An 18,322-nucleotide genomic window follows, 5' to 3' on the forward strand; every position below is an offset into this window, starting at 1 on the left:
AACAGGATGCCATCTCCAGAAGACAGCCAGAGGTTTTTAGAACAAAGAAGTATGGGGAACTTTCTGACAGGGTAGTGATGTAGAAGGGCTGGTTGGCCAGGTGTTAGGCTGTCCCCACCAGGCCTCTTAGAGGTGGCTAGATCTGGTCTTGGTTATTAAACTTTCTTATGCTCTAAGTGCCACATAGAAATGGAACTGAGAAGATTCCCTTTCTAGGATCACCTGCTACTAAGTGGCAACAACACTGTGTTTATAGGATTGGAAAGGTCATATTGTATTAGGTCATTGTGTGTCATTCCATCATTTCTCCTGAGTCAGCTATTTCAAGAGCCTGCTGTGTCTGTAGACTGGAAGAGCACTCAGGGCAGGATTGAGGAGATGTCCTTGGAATCACTGAGGCCAAAGGGCAAAGCTGCAAGATGTTGCTTAACCATCCATGTGGACACTAACAGTCCCCTAGGGAAGAGGGAATGAATCTAACTTACTAAGCCTTCTTGAGAGACTGACAGGTATGGATAGAACAGGCACCAGAGTGCCTGGATTCTGGTTGCAATTCTGATTATGATGGGAGGCATGTGCTTTTGGAGCCAATGAGCCAGGGTCATCTGCACCATGAAATAACCCCAGTTGCCTCTCAGTTGAGTGCTTCTGCTTTGCTAAAGCCCTTTCTTTCCTTTTGGTGATTACAGGGCCCTGACTCACTGTAGTTTTTCTAGGTATGGGTGATACATATCAGATCTCAATCACCACATGGCCAGAGGCCAAATATCAGCTGGAGCCTCCAGTCCCGCTCAGAGAGAATGTTGACAGTACTTTCCTTGAACAGTCACTATCCCTAGGACTCTTCCTGAGAACCCTGTGGGAGGAACAGGATAGGACACAGGGGAGATGGGAGGGGAGGGAAGAGAAGGGGGCTTTATAAGAAACTATCTCTGGCTATAAAAGGACACAGGATACTTTGTTACCATACGTACCATTTTCAACTCCTGCTAAGTTAGGATCCATTGTTTCCAGCTCCTAGGAATGAAACATGGTTAACAGTTTCTCCTGAGGCCTGATCCCCTGTGGCCTAGAGCTGCTAAACCTAGAAAGTGATAGGTACACCTGCCTACTTCCCCATTAGTGATCATACCTGGCTCCTGGTGAGCCTGTAGAATTAGAGGAAGTAGAGGCAATACATTGTTAGTGATGCTCAATAAACAGGCACCCTCTAAAGCATCTATTCTCTTGCCTGCAACGTGGTGTGTTACTAACACCTACCCCTCTGAAGGTGTGCTGTGAATATGAGAATATTAACACTCGTGGTAAAGTCTGAGTCACTGCATACATGACTGTGTGCAGCACTGACTTTCCCTGACAGGGCCACACTGCCTGGTACAATATTTCAAAGGTTTTTCACCAGCTGGTACACAACCACAGCTCTGCATCCCCCCAGGTGTCCACTATGACTTTAGGCTCTACCAGGTGAGCAGTGCCCAGATTGCTGTGGTTATCTTCAGAAAACCCTTGTACATGGGTTCTAAGCTCTATAGGAGTAATTGTGCATCACTGAATATCTTAGAGAAGGTGAGCTGGACATCAAACAAGATAGGACCTTGGATATTGCCCCTACATTTGATAATGACAGTGGCATAGTAGTGAGAGTTTTATTCCTCTCTTGCCATCCTGCCTCCTTAGTTCCTGGGAATCCTTGACTTGTCTCCATTCCTAGCTGGACAGGGTATGAGGTAATGGTCGCTTTTCAAGTAGTAAAAGCCATAAGACCTTGGCTGCCAAGGCAACCGTATGGTTCAGGTGAGGTGGATACTCACCCAAAGCCTAAAGAGCACATGACTGGTATAAGGAGAATTACTTTGATATGCCTTCCCAAATATGCCTGTTGGTGACTCCTCTATTACCTTGTCCTGGCAGCCTATGTGTGCTATTTAATCAGTGGCCTGGGCATCACAGCAGGAGCTCATCGCCTGTGGAGCCACCGAACTTACAAAGCGCGGCTGCCCCTGCGGCTCTTCCTGATCATCGCCAACACCATGGCGTTCCAGGTGAGAAGCTGGTGCTGCTCAGCTTTTGTATCTCCACTCTGTTGATGACCTAGGGTGAAATGGAGGATGTCAATGCCCTGAGAGAAGCCTCAGCAGGACAGTCACTGACCTTTCAAGTTTCCAGGGGTCACCTCAAGTGTAGGATAAATATGGAATACTTCAGAATATCTCACTAGGAAGGGAAGTAGGGGGTAAATAGGAAAGGCTCCCTAGGTATAGGATAGTTTTTGATACCATTGTGTTCTCACACACTGGCTGTTGTGGACATTTATTGTTTATCATATGGGGTCACATCACTTAAGCTACACACTAAGTCTGGTTTTCTGGGCAGACAGTGGACAAAAAAAAAACCCTTAGTTTAGGGAGACTAATCTTCAGACCCCAGGACAATTTCTTTGAGAACAATGTCTGAGATATTCAGAAACTCTGTTGTCTTGGGTAATAAGAACACATTTTTTATGGCATTGACTATGCTGGGCACTGTGCTGTCCACTTAACATAGATTAACTCATTAAGTCCTAATGCATCTTAGGAGATGGGTGCTATTATTTAGTTCCTTTTTACAGATGAGGAAACTGAGTCACTGAGAGGCTGGATGGACCAACCTTGTCACCCAAGGGCAGTGTGTAACTCATGACCATGACCCCATTTCTACAGTAGCTAAGTCAGCTATTGAGGTTGGTTGTGGCCCAAGTTTATAACAGAGACAGAATGAATGGAATTGGGGTAGATGACTCCTATATGGTTGCATTATAGCAATGGGCACAGGATAGCTTGTGATGTGGTCTTGAGAGGAAGAGAAAAAACAAATTAGTCCTGTTTTTCTTGGCAATATTGAAGGTATGAAACCATATTTGGAAAATCATCTCTGTCCTAGAAACTTACACCTTCAAGGTTCCCAATCTTTTTCTTTGTGGGCCAAAAGAAAGGAAGAAACACATTGGACCTTTATTTAATTAATTTATTTATTTATATGTAGTGCTGAGGATCAAACCCAATGCCTCATGCATGCTAGGCAAGTGCTCTACCACTGAGCCACAACCCCAGCCCCACACTGGAACATTTTTGAAGTAATTGGAAGAGTCCCAGATGAACCCAGAGTTCCTTTGGAAATGCAGTCATGGTCATGAGTTACATGCTGCCCTTGAAGCTGCCACTTGAAAACACATCAAGATAGAACTCCCTGCAGTTTTCCCCACAGGTCAGCACCCCGGGGTCTGAAGCCACCTGCCTCATTCTTTCTATAGAAGCCCATAGAGTAGGCAGCATGAGGACCATTTGCCTCATTCCTTGCTACAAGAATTGCACTGTTCTCTCCTAGTGAAATTATTTGAGCATGGTGGTTTACCTGAATTCTCCCCACCATATAACCTGCAGGAAGCAGCAGTTCTGTTCCTGGGTCTGTACTGTAAATTACTTTTCCACCTGACCTTCAGAGCAAATGCACAGAAGAGGGCAGGCCCTTCCATGCCTCTTGTGGAGCCAGACAGTGTGAGGTCATGGCAAAAACCACAGACTCTTTACAGACATTTAAGAATGGGACTTCTCCCAGGAGGGCATCTCTCCTTAGGCCTGTGTTCCTCTTCTGTCCCTCCAGAATGATGTTTATGAGTGGGCCCGAGATCACCGCGCCCACCACAAGTTCTCAGAAACAGATGCTGACCCTCACAATTCCCGCCGAGGCTTCTTCTTCTCTCACGTGGGTTGGCTGCTTGTGCGCAAACACCCAGCTGTCAAAGAGAAGGGAGCAACGCTGGACCTGTCTGACCTGAGAGCCGAGAAGCTGGTGATGTTCCAGAGGAGGTGAGTGAAGGGAGGATGGGGCTAGGGACGTGGCCCTGGACACCTGAAGTTAGAGACTCCACCTTTTCCCTTAGGTCTTAGAAAATAAAAGCTGAGGATTGACTGGGTTTGTAAGTTCAAACTCATTTAAAAATTCAGTATTTAACATGCCACAGGTCCTCAGTCAAAGTTTACTGCTCTGTTCCTTTTTCTTTGAGCTATCTTAATGAAACCTGTTAAATGTAGCAAATGGTAACTGACCTGGGATAGTCATGGACACAAAAAAATTAATGTGGCTAAGTCCTTTCTTTTAAGGAGTTTATATCCTCTTGGGGTTGAAAGGATAAGTCAACTACCTGGATAACCATTATACAAGGCAGAATATTGTCTATACTATGGAGAGGTGCAAAGGGAGGGAGATTGCTCAGTGGGGACAGAAGAAAGTGGTTATGAGAGATCTTCACAAGTATTAGTGAGCAGTGACAATGTAAACAGAAAGGACAGAATGAGGCAAAGAAGCCTCAAGCATATTCATGAAGGATGTCAGGCAAAAGGACTGCAGAGACTCATGTGGTTCCTTTACAGTCCTAGTTGTAGATTTAGGACTTTATTCAGTGGGCAACAGGGAACCTCTAATCATCTCCTTTGCAGTCATGTGGCACAGTCAAGTGTGTGCTTCAGAGAAACTGCTGTCAGGACAGGTGAAAGTTACCACTGACCAGAAAGACAAGAGGCAGGGACACAGGTTAGACAGTAGCAAGGACCCGTGCTAGAGAAGCAGTGGTAGCGATGGAAAGGAGTTGGAGGCAGGGAATGTCAGTGACATACAAGTCAAAAATGTGACTGCTGAAGGGAGGTAGGTAATCCACTCCCTTGAAATATTAATGGCCTGGCTTTCATAGCCGTGAAGAGTATGGGACTGGGCTTCTGAAAGGACGGAGACCTGCAGGTGATCAAGGATGCTCAGTGTGCCTTCTGAGGGATAAGTAGAGCAAAGAATTTTTGGGGGGGGGGCAGGGGGTAGCTAGAAAGCATGACACTAGCCCACTGTGGCAAAAGGAAGGATCCCAAAGGTGGATGGACAACAGCCCAAGCAGCAGAACTGGGCTGATAAGTTTGAGATTTGATGCTCACCTGTTTGACCAATGTGGCCTTATGGTCTCATGAAAATGCACAATGAATTTCAAGTCAGGAGACAGGTGTTTCCATATTTGTTCACTGGTTCCCAGCAAGGCAGTCTTAGGAAAGTCATAAACACATCACATTGCCTCATCTAAAGACTGGGATAACACTATGTGTTGAAAAGTTTTTCCACCCTATTCCCTCATGCTCTTTTCTGATACTCTGTATTCCTAGCATAGGAGGAAGGACAGCCCAGTCCAGTGAGAGTGGACAATCCAAGTAGGCATGACAGCCCTCCACTGACTCATTGTGGGATCTCTCAATGTAGGTACTACAAGCCTGCTATCCTGCTCACGTGCTTCGTCCTGCCCACACTGGTGCCCTGGTATTGTTGGGGTGAAACTTTTACACACAGCTTGTACATTGCCTCTTTTCTGCGATATGCCATAGTGCTCAATGCCACTTGGCTAGTGAACAGTGCTGCCCACCTCTATGGATACCGCCCCTATGACAAGAACATTGACTCTCGGGAGAACATCCTGGTTTCCCTGGGAGCTGTGGGTAAGTCATAAGACAGTAGTGTGACTACATCTAGTGGTTTTCTGATCAGAATATTTGGCTAGGAGCTGGAGGAACCCAAATGACCTATTTTTATGACCACTTTGTAGCTCAGTTTTTTCAGTATAGTACTAAGGGCAAGACACTGGGAAATTCCTTTCGGAGTGCAACAACAATTCTTAGGTAAAATGGAAAGGGTGAAAAATAATGCTGCTTTTGATTTTAAGTTGTAAACAATCTCTAAATCCTACCTACATTGAGCCCCATTGAATTTTTACTCTAGTCATCTTTTATAGGTCTGTAGTCTTATTTGAGGCAGAGAATGCATAAAGAGAAAATTAGAGACATCTGCATGACTTAGAAGCCCAGTGTCTTATATTTAAATGTCCATTTAAAATGTGGAATAATTATAATTTAATTCAAAAAACTCTATGCCACAGAGTATTTTTTATCTTTCCACTGTACTTGGATATGCCCTACCTTTCAAGTGTGGGCCATATCTTATTATTTGGTGATGCCAACATGGGGCGAATCAATGCATGTATTGGTGGCCTGTGTCCCTACCTGCCACCCTCTCTCCTTATGTCCTTTATTTTTCTGTCTTCTGTTCTTCTGTATGTTAGGAACTCCCTTTTCCCATATGCAGTGGGAATCCTCCAGGAAAGCAAAGTTTGATTACAATTTTTTGCTTCCTGATCTGATGTTCACTGTTCCTGAATTTTATGCTGTCTATAATTCCAGTCCCAATTAGCAGAATGAAAGGAAACAGAGTTCTACCATCTGACTCTACTTTTTCCTGTCCTTCATTCTAAGTGCATATAGACTTTGACCAAGGCCTCAAGTTAGTTTTCCCAGTGCAAACCTCATAGCCATTTTTTTTTAAATCAGTGATCAGACCTATTTTTCATCCAGTAACAGACACTTTTATAGACACCGTACTCACAGGTCTCTGTAATTTCCAGGACTATAATTATAAAAAGTATTTCTTTGGGTGTTTTTTTTTTTTTTTTGCATCTATACATCTCTGTCCTCCTTCCAGGCACCTTCTACCATTGTGCATGTTCTTACTTTGACCCACATTTGAAATAAATGACCTATGATATACAAATCATAGAAATGTAATAACCTAAACTGAGATGTGTCCCATAATTGTAAATAGAACTCTAAACCTGCTCTTTTGGCCTCCCCACTTTACCCTTTGCTCTCTTCTAACTCTCCTGCCATTCTAATCCCTTTGCTTCTGGAATTATCTCCCCACATGGTCACATGTTCATCTTTTCTCTAATGAAGGTGACTTTCCCCTAGAGCCTTCCTTGGGCTATCTCTTATTTGTCCCAGTTGTGTCCCATTGACCCTCTTCTCCCATTTCCTCTTTCTTCTCTATCTGTATGTCTGATCCCTTTTAAAATCTAACACCTTTAGGCCTATTGAGGGCTTGCTCTGAAACCACATGTGGAAGTTAGCAATCTTCTATCAGAACTCTGAGTCTTGGCATACCATGCCCCACCCCACACTCTGCTTCCCAGTTCACAGGGTGGTCAACCCTGTGTACAGAGGTAGTGCATACTTTGAGCTTTGAGATGCCCTGGATGGAGTAATTGGCCTGGCAGAATTCCTTCACTTGCTAGTTCATAACATTGCCATTCTATTTTTATACTAGCTAATAAATAAACCTCTCTTTTTAGCTTTTTTTTTTTTTTTTTTCCCCAAATCTGATAAGGGTCCGTGTCATTAGTACCAGAATTGATTTGGAAAAAAAGAGTTCTTCCAGAATTGGTTTTTTACCCAATAGAGAAATTGTCCTGAATCCAGAATTTCTTTGATTTTTTTCCTCTAGCAAAGTAAAGCATTCCCAGGATTTCTAGAATCTCAGTGGTTACAGGAAATCTCTTAAGTATTTTCAGAGTGATTCTATTTTTTCACTTCAGGGTCAAAATACAGGTAATTAGAACCCAGATCAGCCTACTGTGAACCAGCCATAGTTATGGGAGCTCTGGCCTTTGGCTGGGCCTCCTTTTCTCCTGCTTTTGGCTGTTGCCACCCATTCTACTGGAATTTCCCACCCTTACATAGACACCAGTGAGGTGAGGCAAGGTGGCTTACTCACCTTGTTAGCAGCGTAGCTACAGGTTCTTCCTCTGTACTGTCCCCTCTTCACCTCAACACATGCACATAGGCAAAGTGTCTGTGGGGTTTTAGGCCAGTACTTATGGGTACTCTGGTATTTTCCCAATGTAAAATCCTTCCTTAGCAGTACTATCTTCTTTCTTATCCTCCAATAGAAACTCCCTATCACAAAGGCTCCCGGACAGCCATGGGTGACCACAGCCTCTTGACTCACTGCTTAAGATGACCCTGAAGGCATCTATTTAAGTAGAAGTCACAGGGCTCATCCATTCAGTCAGCAACAGCAGCTTTCTCAGGGTTTTGTGGCACCCTGCTTTGTAAGAGGTTGCAAAGATGAGAACAGCAATCCACTGAGATCCTTAACTTCTCTCCTTGGTTTTGTTCCAGGCGAGGGCTTCCACAACTACCACCACACCTTCCCCTATGACTACTCTGCCAGTGAGTACCGCTGGCACATCAACTTCACCACGTTCTTCATCGACTGCATGGCTGCCCTCGGCCTGGCTTATGACCGGAAGAAAGTGTCCAAGGCCGCCATCTTGGCCAGGATTAAAAGAACTGGAGATGGAAGCCATAAGAGTGGCTGAGTTTGGGGTTATCCAGGGTCCTGTTCCAAAATCCAGTAGAGGTTTAATGTTCTGTTAGTTAACTACTGAATAAGCTACCTGGATGCTAAAGATAGATGACCTTAACCCATTCCGGTACAGTAAATGACAAGTACTGAAGGACAACAACTCCCCTCTCTGATGCTAAGACAATATTCATTTCTTCTCTGTCTTTATTCCCATTGTCCTTTTCTTTGCTTGGTTCATATCACCTTCCTTTCTCTTCTCCCTATCACCTTCCTTTCTTTTCTCCCTTACTGCCTCCCCGGCAAGTACCTGGTCAGCCGCAGGTCGGTGTCCAATGTAAAAGCCTAGCAATCTTCCAAAAGTCTAAAAGTAAAGGGTTTACTTCAGATACGCTCTATCCTTGATCTCTCCTGAACTTCAAGGCAGATGGCTCCAGTTAGATACAACAAAATCTTAAAAGTGCCCATTAACTGTCATCAGATACTTTGCTAGATGGAAGATAAAAATAACTATTTGGCACAGAACTTGCGATGTAGGTAATTCATCAGAGGAAAGGGAACATGCAGGATATGACTTGTAAGTAAGGATGTGGTTGAGGTGGGAAATCTCTTTTTGTAATTAGATCCAGCTGCCAACCTAGCACAGACCTAGAGCCTCTCTACCCAGTATACTTCCTTTCTCTCCTGACTGATTGGGGATGGCCATGAAGGTTGGTAATTAAATTACAGCAGCACATCTTAATGTCTCAATATAGTTTGAACTGAGGATAAATGGAAAAGTGGTCTCCATTAGGGAAGGAGATTTCTTATTTCATAGACAAGCAAGTTGTCGGGTTGACTGTGTCCAGAAGCGATGGATACAGCAACAGCTCATAGAGGTTGAAGATTCTGTGAGCTGCTTGTCCAACTCCTTTCATCTTTCTGCTGTGCTATCTTCAGGATTTTGTTCACTGCCCTTGTAGTGATAGGATGGCTGTGGCATTTCTAAACATCCAACAATGGAAAGATTTTAGCAGGTGAACTTGGGTCAAAGTTAAACATGTATGGACATAATCTGTATTGCAGCATGAAAATATTCACTTGGAGTATTTCCCTCTGAAAAAGAAATGCTAAAGAAGCTTGAAGGAGAAGAGGCATCCACTGGTGTACCCATTCCTCCCACTGCTGGGCAGGAGATGGACAGTTTGAGGGGCAGGGTCTGTAGGCAGCTCCTAAGATCACTTTCCAAAGGAAGGGCTCTAACAACACATTGCTGGAGGGTTCAGAAGTTGCTGAGTAATTTGTTGGGTTTCTAGTGAACCGAGTTAGATAGATAGTACAATTTCTCCTTCAATAGATTAAAACCCAGGCTTCTTCCCCCAGTATTGTAACTTTTCATGCATTCTTTGCTTTGTGACCATCCAGATTACACATAGGACTGCCTGGGGTGGGACAGGAATTTCTTAACCATCTGTTTCTTGTTTTCTGGCTCTGTCCCATCTGCCATCCTTCCTCTACTTGTTCTGTTCTTCAATGTTTTCTTCTTTGAAGAGTCAGCCTCCTGCGTCTGTTCAGGGAAGTGAGGACTTGCTGTCTAGGCAGCTCCCTGTCCTGTGGACACAGTGCTTATGGGCACTGAACTGCTCTTTCTCTTTAGGGAAGGAGAGCTGGCTGCATCTTTGTAGGCCTCCACATCCTCTCTACCTTCACCCCTTTGCGCCTCTGCCACACTGATAACTTCAGAAAAGTTTAGCAAATGCTCTAGGAATATCCCTGGCTCAAACAGTTTCACTCTCCTGTGATGCCAAATGCCCACATTGTCCCACTGAGCCAGTCACGGAGCAAAGCAGGGTTAGAAGTTAGTCTTCTCTCTCTGGGTTGGAGCAGAGAGCATGCTCAGTGCCCTCAGCAAAACTGCTTGCTCCCAGGGGACACTGCGATCCTTGCAGAAGAAGAAGGACATATAATTTTCACTGGGAAGCACAAGAAATAAGGGCAAGTCCCCAAGTGCCTCACTTTGAAAGGGGACCCCATCCTGAAGCCAGATTCTGCTGTAAACCTTTGGGTGAAAGGGATATGAGATGCCAAGAACTTTGCTGAAATTAGTGTCTGTTCAGCAAACTAATCAACATCCTCTACCAAACAACTTAGGGCATAAAATAGGATAGAAATCTAGAAAAACACAGAACACCATTGTTTGAAGACCATAGATCTATCCTGTCCTGTACCTCAGTCATCAAAGCAGAAACCTGACAGTGCTGTATGAAGATCATACAGCGTAATACCAAATGCTGTGTCCACTGTTGAGACCCAGCCATGGGAGGAATCAGGGCCTTCCAGCCTGCACTAGGGCAACTTGTCCTTGAGCTGTTCATTGTAGTAGAAAATCACCTCGTGAAGTTCAGATCTGCCAACTCTGTGCCTACCACTTGATATGTCTCTTGAATGATTTTAATTCCACAGGTCATCAAATGTCTGCTTGATAATATATAACCAATAAACTCACCTTTCTCATTTCTTCTCATTCTGTTCCATGGTCCTGATCTATGCCATGTCCCTACACACATGGGATGGAGACCTCAGGGTGAGGTGCCCAGTATCTATATAGATGTATAGGTAGGGGAATGTACTTCAGTAAGAACAGTTTTCAGGATTCTAAAGCTCAAGTGAAACATTGATGAGAAACTCTCATCAATAGTTAATTACTAACAATCTTTGCCTTGTGGATGTGCTGACAACAGATTTGGGTGCCTTACCTCTCTTCTAATCCTTGTGGTTATGTTCTTCCTGGCTCCCTCTGAGCAGTCCTTTACCCCTGAAAGCCTCCAGCAGTGCCCTATATCAATCAAAGCCTTACTGGAATGTTATCAGTGAAGAGACTTGAAGGATTTCCTTCTAGGTTTCATTTTAAAAACCTTTCTTATGAATGTTTTTATTAAGTGCCCAAATTTAAAGGGGGGTAGAAGTAATTTGAATGTATTTGATATTTTAAACATGGAATGATGGTATTAGTACTTAAAGTGGAAAGTTATCCTTGGTTTGCTAATATCATTTGGACAGTATATGCAGCTCAAAGAGGTGAGTCTGAAAGGTAAACAAAGCAAGGTGACCCTGTTATACTAATAGGCAAAGTCTGGGCCTTCCAACATGGTGCCACCAACTTGCTATGTCTACCTCACTTTTATAACAAACCTACTACCCAGATAATGTTATTAATCCATTCAGAGCCCTCTTGAGTTAAATACTTCTTTAAAGTCCCACCTCTCAATTTGTTGCTTTAGGAGTTAAAAGTCCTAACACATGAACTTTCGGGGACACATTAAAATTGTAGCACTGGACAAATCACTTAATTATAATGTGCCTCACTTTATTTTCTATTAAAATGGTATAATAATAATACTGACCTACCTCAAAGGACAGTTTTGAAGTGTGACTAAAGCTTGTTATTAAGCATTTTGGGATCTTCAGAGGAATTCTCAAGTCCCACAGATTTTTCTGGTAGTAGTATCTACCATGAACTTGACATGCTCCTATGTCTGGATGCCATCATTAACCTACATGGTTCTCAAGAGATTGAATGCATCCATTAGAGATGGATGCAATTCTTACACAGGGTACCTTTTCCTTGCCTGGGGGGTGGGGGGTTCCATTTTAATGTGGGATAGTAGTTATTGGTGACCTGAGGATAATTTTGGAATATCAAGTCCAAAGCTAGTTGTACTGATCTGAGATTATATTTGTTAATAATAAAAGTGATTCTGATTGCACTGTGTCTTGGAGTGTTTTGGCTGTGATATAATCTCCTGGGACCTGTCTCTGAGGCCCTCCATCCCATGTGTGTTCTGCTTCTTTAAGAGTAAAATAAATAAATAAAAATAAATACAGTAACAATGGTTAAGTCATACCCCAGTAACCTGCCCTATCTTCCTAAGGGTAACTGTGGGTTAAACTCTGGGCAGCAGGAAAGGAGGTGTCTGCTCCTATTAAATCAAACACATGTCAGAAGTTGGCACCTTGGCCTGGAGGCATGCCAGGACCACGTGTCACATGGTCACACGGACCCAAGACAGAGATGCTGGAAGAGGCTGAGAGCAGCAGCAGAAGCTCTGCCTGGGAAAGCAATGGGTTACATGGCAACCAGGCTGGGCAGCCCAGCTCCTGGAAAGTCCTGGCCTCCAGGCAATAAATGGCTACCTGACCACTGATGCACAACAGCAGGAAGAAGGAAACAATCCAGAGGAAGGTGTGTAAATTCCTGGAGTAGAGAGGGCTTCACGATCACAAGGTGGAAAAGGTGTTTGGGTTGGTTTAACCTCAGCTCTTACCACTTTGGTAATTCTCTTATGGAAAAGAGAGGGCAGAACTTGTACCATCTGCCCAAGCTCCATATTCCTGCAGGAACCTCTTTGACCAACAAAGCTCTGTGAGCTCTGAGAACTAGTTCTGTCAGTTACCTCACTCTGATCTAAGGTAGCCCTTGCCTTGAACAAGAAGCATGACTCTCTCAGAGTCATTAGAAGGCAGGACTCAAATTCTGAGTGTCCAAAGTCAAAGGTAATAGACATCAAGGCTTTGCCAGACCTGAATAACTTAAACTGGTGGTGACATATTCTTCATCAATGAGTATTTGGTTTTGTAGCTTGAGTTCCACTTCCTTTCTACTTTGTTTAAAATGCTGAGGCCAGAATAATTTTTCAGTCATCCTATAACTGTACCTGCCCTGCCATGTCTCTGTTGTTGCCACAGACAGGCATCCCAGGGAAATGCGTCCTCACCGTGTTCTTGCTGCTTTCTCATTTCCACACCTGGCTGTCCTCCCTCTGATTAAACACACCTCTGTGCCTCCTCCAGAAAATTCGAATTTCCTATATCCATTTCATCCTTGGACTGTGTTCTTGCTTGTCTGCAAAGTTACCAAAAGAAAAAGGAAAGCAGAGAGATTTTAGAACTGGAAAGCTGTTAAGGGAATGAGTGACGGCTTCCCTCTGAGGGTGAGATGGAGAGCAAGAGCTCCCAGGGGGCAAAGCAGTGAACTCTGCTCTCCATGTTTTATATGAGAAGGGCTAAGAGACTAAGGACCAGTCTAGGCCTCAAGATTTAATTATTGGATAAAATGATTGGAGATAATGGAGGACTCTAAAAAATAAAATTTTGTCATACACAATGACCACCATCTTTTCCCTCCTCCCCAAAATATCTTTCAGAGCAGGGGAAGAAGAAACACATATTCTGGACAGAAAGAAGTAAAACTATATTTCCTGATGATATAACTAGGATATGGAAATTTCTCCCAAAAAATGATTTCAGCAAGGTTTTAAGATACAATAGCAATATACAAAAATCAACTGTATTTCTCTAAATTAATAATGAATAGACTAAGAAGAAATTGAGGAAATTCTTCTATTTATAATAGCATTAGTTACAATAAATAAACAAAAATAAACTAAAAAAAGATACACCCAGTATGGTACACTTCAAACTATAAAATGCTGTCGAAAGATATTAAGGGAAGCCTAAACAAATTCAAAGACAGTACATGTTCATAGAATAGATGACTAAAATTGCTAGGATGGTAATATCTTGAAACTGATCTATAGTTTCAAAGCAATTTTTATCAAATCTCAACTCTTTTCTCTTTTATTTATTTATCTATTTTTTTGTACTGGGAATTGAGATGTGGTGCACTTGTTTGTTTGGTATTTGCACAACCACACAGGGCTGGGGACTCAAACCTGGGTCTCCAGCATGAGAGTCAGGCACTCTATGAGAGGAGCTATACGGCCAGCACTTGTACTGGGAATTGAAACTGGGGCACTTAACCACTGAGTCACATTCCTAGTCCTTTTTATTTTTGATCTTGAGACAGTGTCTTGCTAGGTTGTTTCAGGCCTTGCTAAATTGCTGAGGCTGACCTCCAATTTGTGATCCTACTTCCTCAGCCTCTTAAGTTGCTGGATTACAAGAACATGCCACCATGCCTAGCTCTGATTCCTTTTTGAAGAGAATTTGACAAGATGATCCTAAAGTTTATAAGGAAATTTACGAGACCCAGAGTAGCCAAAACAAACCTGCAATACAAGCTCAAAGTTGGAGGACTCATACTTCTTGATTTCAAAAAGTACTTCTGAGAACACGTAAATTAATGGAATGGAATTAAGAGTGTAGATGTATATCCCTACATCTAGGGTCAATTAAATTTTTGATAAGAGTGCCTAGACAATTCAACAAGGAAAAAATAACGTTATTCAACAAATGTTGCTGAGACAATTGGGTACCCACATGCAAAGGAATGCTAGCCCAATAACTCATTTCATCTAAAATATGAACTCCAAATGAATCACCCAATGCTATAAAAGTCTGAGGAGAAACATAAATGTAAATCTACAACACCTTGGATTAAATAGTGGTTTCTTAGATATGCCACCAAAGGAAAAGAAACAAAGAAAAAAACAGATAATTTGAATTTTATCAAAACAGAGCTGTCCTTTGTAAAGATGCTGTCAAGAAATTGAGGGCTGGGGATATAGCTTTGTTGGCAAGCACAAGGCCCTGGGTTCAGTCCCCAGAACCACGAAAAAAAAAAAAAAAAAAAAAAAAAAAAAAAAAAAAAAAAAAAGGGGGGGCTTGAGTTGTAGCCCAGTAGTAGAGCACTTGCCTAGTCCATGTGAGGCACTGGGTTCAATCCTAAGCACCACATGAAAATAAATAAATAAAACAGAGACATTGTGTCCATCTACAACTAAATAATCAAAAAAAAAAAAAAAGAAAGAAAGAAAGAAATTGAAAAGGTAACCCACAGAGTGGGAGAAAATATTTGCAAATCACATATTTGATAGAGGATTGATACTCAAAACATAAAGTGAATGCTCATAACTCAGCAACCACACTAAAAAGACAATCCAATTTGAAAATAAAATATCTTTGTTAATTTTTATAATGGTACATAATAATTGTACATAATATTGGGTTTCAAGGTATTGAAGCCAGAATTAAGAACAGGTAGTTAGTGTAGAAATAGGGAATCGGGTCAATTCAAGGAAATGAAGCCATGAAGCCATCTGCCTCTGGAAGTTGGAGACTGCTCCTGGAAGAATGGAATGTCAAGGATCTCCGGAGCCCATTGATTACCGAATTTACCTGCCTTCATCAAGGACTGCAAGCAAGGAGCTGCTAATTAATGCCCCCTGGGCCCTTACCTGCCTGAATCACCTTGGCCCTCACCCTGCCCATGGCTTCTCACTTAATGCAAAACCAGGTCTAGTCACATAAGCAGGAAGGAGAGATAATGGGGAGGGAACTGGAGAACAAAAGAGACCCTAACCTATAAGAGATGTAGGGTGCGCTCACTTCTTGGGACTTTAGAACATCAGCCATGGCCCTCTTCTTCCTGCCGAGAGAAGTCTGTATTATTACCTTTAAATAAAACCTGGTTAATATGCTTGCCTTGGCTTGCTTCTCTAGTGTTCAATCTTCAACATTAGAAGAAGCAGAACTCGTCACAGCGGTAAACAGTGGTATCAGATTTGGAGGTCCCACCGAGATTTACGCCAAGGTAAGTAAGCTTCTCTCTCCACACACCCCACATCTGTTTGAGGTGCATCTTTCTGTCTCTTTATTTTTGGAGGGCAAAATGGGCACCCGTCGGCTACTTAAATGCAGTTAGTACCGCCGCCATTCCTAAGACTCGGGTGAGAGGTTCCCCGGCCCAGGCAAGTTTCCAATCACCTGCTCTGTAGGCATGTTGGACTGTGCTGAAGCCGTTTCCTACTTTTCTGTCCAGGCCCGGAGCGCAATTGCTGCCAGTACACAGTGTCCCTAGTCCTGATCTGCCCAGGATGCGTGGAGGCGGAGGAAGGGTTAGAACAACTGCGGGGTTCTCGGCCCAGGCTACTCTCAGGTGGACTCCAAAGGTTCCTTCTCCGGACTCCCCCTCCCAACAGCCCTGCCGGGTATCCAGAGTGATCGGTAGACTAGTGGCACTGAGGGAAAGCGCCAATTACCTTTGCCTCCGTATGGGCCGCACAGTGCACAACACTCCTGCACATCCACTCCCTCCTGGATGCTCCCCTTCCCTTGCCCGTCAGACCTTAGGAATTCAAGCTGTAGGATTAAGGCCTGGGATGATTAGTTTGAAAATGCCCAGGTTCCCTTTGTTCGCATAATTAGCCTTCACTAGTCTAGACACTAGAGTCTCCCCATTACTGTTCCCGTGCTTAAATGCCCTCATAGTGTTCTCTTTAAGCTGCAAGAGGGAGGCATTTAAAAACCCCTCCTGTGAGACCCTCCAAGCAAAGGGTGTTATACACCTAACAACCAATAGATGTCCCCCCACCCTCTGGAGATTCCTTTAGTCTACAGGGCAAAAAGATAGGCAAAAGGCACATGTTTTACTTTTGTCATCATTTTCATAATTAGGAGTTTATAGTGGCAGGAGGAAAGCAGTAATGCCCTTAAGTCTGAATCCTCCCAGGGTCTCTATCACAGGGCAAACTAGGACCCTAGCACTTTGCCAAAGAAGGCCAGAAATAACTTTGGCAAAGCCAGGTAGTGAGAGACGGGTTTTTCTGGATCATAAGGAAGCTCAAAGTTAGGGAGACGTCCCTAATACTTCTAACTCAGAAGGGAGCTTCTCTCTCAACAGTATTGCCAGGTTCACCATTAGCCTGCATACTGCTAAATTACAAATGATCAAGAAAAGTGCCTTTCATATGTTACCATGCTTGACAGCAATACTCTCTAGCATGAGAGGAGAAAGCCTTAAGGAATCGCCCACTAAGGGAGGAAAATCGAGGGAACCCTCCCAACTTAAGACAGACAAAAATAAATTTAAGGAGGCTCTTGGAGGATCCTAATAAATATTGAGATGTTTCAAAACTTACGCCAGGTATTTAACTTCACCTGGAAAATTATGCTATTAACCATCTAGAGAACAGGCAGTTCAGAGAAACCATCCTAACTGGGATTCGAATAATGAGTAGGATTCCTAAAAAAGCTATTATGCAGCCTTCAGGAAAGTCTTGCTATTTTCATGGAGAGACTTAGGAAAGCAATAAGAAAACACACCACTCCGAATTCTGAATCCATAAAGGGCCACCTACTTTTAACGTATAAATTTCAGCCCCAAATATTTAGAGGAAATTACAAAAATTGGCACGTGGCCCTGATCAATCTTCAGATGATCTTCACCAGCTTGCATCTTCCATTTTTTAATAGACATCAAAAAGAAAGAAAAGGAAACATATAGGCAAGAAAAAGGACTTAAGATCATTCAAACTGATAGGAAACTCTTAATGCCTTGCAATAGTCCATGCAATTCACCCATTTTTAGGAATTAAAAAGCAAACTGCCTAGTCCAAAACCTTAGAATATGAAGCAGTAATTTCCCCCACCCTGTAGTTCTTAATCCATACACTTTTATCTTGGATTCCAACTGCTGCTTGGTTTACTAAGTTAGATTTAAAAGATGACTTTTCCTGTCTATGCTAGACTCTGAATGACACTTTCTGTTTGCCTTTGAGGAACCAGATACTGTATCTCAACTAACCTAGACAGTGTTGCCTCAGGATTTAGATGGCCCTCACCTGTTCCAGACAAACCTTAGCTAAGGACTTAACAAAATTCACAGATAAAACATCTGTGATTGTTCTCCAGTAAGTAAATGACATCCTTTATGTGCCTCCACCCAGGAGGAATATCAAAAGGCCATTGCAGGGCTGGGGAGATAGCTCAGCTGGTAGAGTGCTTGCCTTGCAAGCACAAGGCCTTGAGTTCGATCCCCAGTACCGCACAAAAAAAAAAAAAAAAAAAAAAAAAAAAAAGGCCATTGCAGAACTCCTAAACTTCTTAGCTAATAGGAATTAAAAGATCTCAAAAAATAAAGCTTAATTATGTCATCAACAGGTTCAATACTACAGAAAATAGGACAATACTCTGCACCAGGAATATCAAAAAGGGGCCTTACTTCAAGCTCCTGTCCTCAGCTTACCTATGAAGCAAGATTTAACCTGTTTGTCACAAAGGGGAAAATAAATCCTGGATAAGCAGCCATAGGCAGCTCAATAACCAGTGGCATATCTCAGTGAGGAACTTAGCAAAGTAGCTTCATTCTCAAAAGTAATGGAAAATAAGGTCTCATAATTTT

At 42.9% G+C, this 18,322-nt stretch overlaps 2 protein-coding genes across 17 annotated transcripts in view; one reads left to right on the top strand and one right to left on the bottom strand.

Moving 5' to 3' along the window:
• LOC306659736 (uncharacterized protein) overlaps nt 1–18,322 on the bottom strand; it is a 143,022-nt gene that overhangs the window by 39,366 nt on the left and 85,334 nt on the right. For 6 of the 15 annotated variants that reach the window (XR_013763412.1, XR_013763413.1, XR_013763414.1 and 3 more), the window contains one exon: nt 11,826–13,084. The gene's annotated coding sequence lies outside the window, so the exon portion shown is untranslated. Of the gene's footprint in view, nt 1–974; nt 1,020–1,994; nt 2,092–11,825; nt 13,085–15,528; nt 16,274–18,322 lie in introns of those variants that run through there. The other 9 variants (XR_013763404.1, XR_013763405.1, XR_013763406.1 and 6 more) reach the window with 6 other exon arrangements.
• Nucleotides 1–18,322, top strand: part of LOC306659734 (acyl-CoA desaturase 1-like) — a 182,132-nt gene that overhangs the window by 1,945 nt on the left and 161,865 nt on the right. The window contains exons 3-6 of one of the 2 annotated variants that reach the window (XR_013763403.1): nt 1,912–2,042; nt 3,640–3,845; nt 5,275–5,507; nt 8,019–8,800. Coding sequence is in view for 1 of the 2 variants with exons in the window: in XM_079137458.1 (XP_078993584.1) it covers nt 1,912–2,042; nt 3,640–3,845; nt 5,275–5,507; nt 8,019–8,218 (770 nt within the window). In the remaining variant the exon portion in view is untranslated. Of the gene's footprint in view, nt 1–1,911; nt 2,043–3,639; nt 3,846–5,274; nt 5,508–8,018; nt 10,706–18,322 lie in introns of those variants that run through there. The other variant, XM_079137458.1, reaches the window with a different exon arrangement.

Source organism: Sciurus vulgaris (assembly GCF_902686455.1).
Source record: "Sciurus vulgaris genome assembly, chromosome: 4".
NCBI lineage: Eukaryota > Metazoa > Chordata > Mammalia > Rodentia > Sciuridae > Sciurus > Sciurus vulgaris.